This window comes from Arachis ipaensis, chromosome B10 (assembly GCF_059453495.1).
Source record: "Arachis ipaensis isolate K30076 ecotype BB chromosome B10, ASM5945349v1, whole genome shotgun sequence".
Taxonomy (NCBI): Eukaryota; Viridiplantae; Streptophyta; class Magnoliopsida; order Fabales; family Fabaceae; genus Arachis; species Arachis ipaensis.
The window spans coordinates 49,796,218-49,800,622 of record NC_142435.1 but is presented as its reverse complement, the minus strand read 5'-3'; the positions used below and the strand labels follow the sequence as shown (position 1 = coordinate 49,800,622).

Genomic DNA, 4,405 nt, shown 5'->3' with positions numbered 1-4,405 from the left:
CATGATAACAACGCAAGATAATTCCCTAATTATGTATCAACTGCTCAGATGACTTGTTTTATATTGGATGATTTACATCCCCCATTTTTTGCTTGGGGCTGTGAACTATCTGATACCATCACAATTAATTTATACCAAACAGCCCAGAAAATTGGTAACTCGGATAGTTAATGGGGAGTCACCGAAAAGCGTATTTTGCGTATGTTTAGGAAATATTTATTTCAATTTAAATCAATTCAAACTATTACTAACAAGCAAGGAGATGAGAAGATATTGATTGTTAACCGCATCTGGATTAAACGAATTTATACTGGCTACGAAGCATAGAATATTAATCTTCCGAATCAATGGCAATCAAAATGGAAATAAGTCAGAAATTTTGTTATTTTCGTGTGATACTCACTGGCGAGGAAGAATAAACCGATTAACAAATGAAGATAAACAGATTTTTAATATCGAACTGATGAAAGTAGATATAATAATCGCTACAGAGTTTTAATTAGCATTACATAAGATCAAAAGGACGACCAAACAAACAAACCAGATAGATCATTCAGGGCTTCAGGCCTCGACAAAAAACCAAAACAACATAAAGATATCACTCATGTGCACTAGGTCAAATACCTCCATCACTGTCTTCAATCTGCACCGGTTGAACGCCTGCCTGGTGGGACAAAGATTTCTCCTTGACCTCCAAAACATCGGCGACCCTTTGTGCCAGGTCACGCCATTTTGAACTTTCTGCCATCATTTCGTTTGCTTTGTCATACATTCGACGAACGGTCGCTTCACAATGTTGCTGCTCCCTGCGCAACAACTTCTCCTCCCAGCGCCGTGCCTTCTCCTCTTCCTCCAGTTCATCCTCCTTTTTCTATAACTTGACCATTAACTTCAACCTCTCAGACCTGACCTCGAAGAGTTCATCTGAGATTTTTTCAAGCCTAGCCTCCCAAATTTCATCCCTCCTATTTCGAATACTTTTTTTCGTAGAAAATGAGTAATACTTCATTTTTTTCTTGGGAAAATAAATGATTTATATTTAAGGAAAAAGAAGAGATAAAAAATTTAATATATTTTTAAATTTAAATTTAAATTTAAAATTATTTTTCAGTGCTCAACTTTTAAAATTACGTTTAGGATGTCTTCAATTCCCGTGCCAAACCCAAAAATGAAGCATCGGTTACAGTGGGCGTAAATGAAGGCGTATGTGGCACGGTACCTGACTTATCTTGTGAGCCGTTTGTAGTATATAAGTTCCCTCCCCAGCGTTCTTTCATCGCGTCTGGTGATCCATACTAACGACGGTCCTCCTGTAACCTTCCGCTTTCCCCACCTATTCAAAAAATTTAAATCAAATAGGATGAAATTTGGTGCAACCTCCGAGAAAGGCAGAAGGGGAAAGAAGGCCGGATATGGGAGAAGGAAAGGGAAAGGGAAAGCGGTGCCCCCACACGGCTGTCCGCTGACTCTTCTGCCTTGCGAAATATGGTAGAGAATTGCAGCAAGGGTTGCGTCGGCCTCGATTCAGGATCTGTTTAACATGCAGGCGACCTGCAAGGTGTTTTTGGACGCAGCCCGCTCATCTGCGGTGTACAAGGTGGCCTCCATGGCGGAGATACCCGTCGTGTTCGGTTATGACATGGAGGACCGTCTTGAGGATGGGTTCCTTTATAGAAGCGCGCGCGCAGAAAATCCGGCCGCTATATTCCGTGAAGGGATGAGAGAATTCTGCTGGATGGGCCGAAACGTCACTGGGGTCGACACCCTGCTTGAGGCCGCCGATGCAGGCGACGTCCAAGCCCGCTACATGTGTGCGATGCTGCTACTGACACCAGGTGTTGGGGACGAGGCAAACGCTGGCAGGGCGGTTGAAATGTATGCCAACGTACTGGCTGCTGGAAAAATTGAATTGTGCAGAGAACTCTTCGGGCAGTTGTTTGCAAATTCGCTGTTGGGGATCCACCCGTCGGATCCAGGGAAGCCTGTCGTCTGCCAGTCAAGCGCCTGCCCGACCCGCGGGACCATGGGTGCCGCCAACGATTTGTCGAGTGTGTCGTGCGTCCACTGCCTTGCCGAGTTTGAGGTGTTGTATTTCTTTAGTCTGTTTACTTTCAGATGAAGCTTCGTTGTAACCAAAGTTGAATGTATTTCATTGGTAATAATTCGGGTGGTTGAGTTGGGTGGCTTTGTAAATTTCCGCTTTCGTGGGTCAGACAAGTGACATATTCGAACCGATGCATATCACCGTGTTTTAACTTTTAAACGCTCACATGCATAACCTTCGATAGAAGCACTATTTCATAACTTCATTAGCTAATAGGCGAAGCCGAATATAAAAAGAAAACAAACACACCAGAACAGTTCAATATTAGCGTTGGGCCTAAATAGTACAATACTAGACCTAAACATACATTGCCGGGGAGGGGAGGGATCGGTTTACGGTGTCTCCATCCTGTTGTTGCACTGACCCCTAAGACCTGGGACTTCACCTGTCCAGCAAAACGTCGGCCAGCTGCCGTATGATTTCTCCCAGTTGAGTCCTGAGTTCCTGTCTCTCTCTGCATCTAGGATACATGGTACTCGATCGACGCAACGGCCCATTGTATGTCCTCAATCGATTTGCTGGCTGCAAGTGATGTAACTTTGTTAGCAACGTATTGATACCGATGCAAGTGACTAGACGTGGGAGTGTCGCAAGAACACATTTTTCGCTTACCAGATGCACCTGGTTCCGCCGCGGGGCTATTTCTCACCGTCGTATCGTGCCGTTCGCCGTGAACGACGAATCGATTGAACTCAGACGGCGGCGGGAGCTCGCTGCCCAGACCCGGAACAGGCGGAGTCGTCGTCACCGTCAAATCGTGCCGTCCGCCGCGAACGAGTTGATTGAACCTTGACACCGGCGGGAGCTCGCTGCCCAGCTCCATAACAGGCAATGCATTCACCTGGAAGTAGTCGTTCCAGGCGTTCACGTCCTCTTGGTAACTCCAGTAACGAAGAAGCAGGTTCCGTGGAAAGCCATCCACCTGAGCCGCTGCCGTCTCACTGTTGGGGTATATTCCGGGTATCCTCCCTCTAAAGATGACGTACCAGACACCTTCTGTGCACATTGCCATCTGACTGTTAGAGGAGATCTGGTACACTCTTCAGAGGGAGAGGTGGTTAGGGTTGATGGTGGAATATACAGTTTATGGGTTTTTCTCTCACCTGGAGGCTAAAAAATGAAAGAGTAAACAAATAAAGCAACTAGAATGGTGGGGGGGTGCAACAGCAGTCGAGGTTTACTTCCACGCGGACCCTATGTTCAGGAGTAGGGGTGCAGGGACTCTAGGTTCACAAATAGTGGTGTACTTGCACCAGCAAAGAACAAATTAATAACATTTATCTAATTCACCACTATTAAGGCTCCTTTAAATTACTTCATTCTTGAGAATATTAGCCCCACCTAAGAAATGGGCATCCAGTTAAATATGATAAATGCTTCTTTAATCAATATAATAATTATACTATCTGAACGCATCGGTAAACAAAAACATCTAGGGAAACATATGCGGTACTAAACCACAACCCCCTCCCCCTACCCCCCAACGGCAGTATATTAAAAGCAAAATACCACAAGGTCATTTATAAATTTGTCCATCCTCTTTTTGTAATCTCCAATAATCCTTCCATGAAGTCCCTACAAATGGTCGGAAGTTTCCAAAAGGGCAAAACGAAACTGGACGTATCTATTCAGCACGAATGTTTGCCGAATCTTCTTCCTCTCGAAATATGGTTGAGTATTGCCACGATGGTTGCATCGAATTCGATTAAGGATCTATTCAACATGCAGGCGAGTTGCAGGTTATTTGCATCTGCATGCAATTCTGACACCGTGTACAAGCATGCCTTGGTGTCGGTGTTGCCGATCGCTTGCTTCCTGGACTACTTTGGGCGGCCCGCAATGACATTTCTGCGTCGATGCGCCAAAGCACGGAATCCGGCCGCTATGCTCCGCGTGGGGATGTCTCATTTATTCTGGTGTGGACACCGCAGAAGTGGTATACAGACCCTAACTGAGGCAGCAGAGTTGGGCGATATGGAGGCCTGCTACATCTCTGCGATGCTATTACTGTTGCTTGGTGACAAGACCGATGATGAGATCCGCCGTGGATTCAAATTTTTTGGCGTGGTCTGTGAGTTTGGCGCAGTCGAAAGGTGCAGAGAGGTCCTCATGCAGGTGTTCGCGGGCCCATGGTCGGATATACCCCCGGTGGACCCAGAAGAGCCTGTGTCATGCCGTTCCGGCAGTTGCCGTACCCGTGGAACCATTGATGATGCGAGCGATTTGTCCAGTGTGTCGTGTGTGCAATGCCTGGCCGAATATGAGGTGCGGAAGTTCTTGGGGACTTCTAAACCCCAATGA

The 4,405-nt window shown here is 46.1% G+C and overlaps 2 protein-coding genes across 2 annotated transcripts; both read left to right on the top strand.

Moving 5' to 3' along the window:
* Nucleotides 1-1,540: 1,540 nt before the first annotated feature.
* Nucleotides 1,541-2,119, top strand: LOC107620604 (uncharacterized). The gene has a single exon (XM_016322738.1). It carries the CDS (start codon nt 1,541-1,543, stop codon nt 2,117-2,119), a length of 579 nt encoding a protein of 192 aa, XP_016178224.1.
* A 1,566-nt stretch (nt 2,120-3,685) lies between these two features.
* LOC107620603 (putative F-box protein At1g67623) lies at nt 3,686-4,405 on the top strand. Its single transcript, XM_016322737.1, has one exon. The coding sequence runs from the start codon at nt 3,686-3,688 to the stop codon at nt 4,403-4,405; it is 720 nt and encodes a 239-aa protein (XP_016178223.1).

Coding starts and splice junctions, on each gene's coding strand:
- LOC107620604 (XM_016322738.1), top strand. CDS start 1,541: ATGCAGGCGACCTGCAAGGTGTTTTTGGACGCAGCCCGCTCATCTGCG.
- LOC107620603 (XM_016322737.1), top strand. CDS start 3,686: ATGGTCGGAAGTTTCCAAAAGGGCAAAACGAAACTGGACGTATCTATT.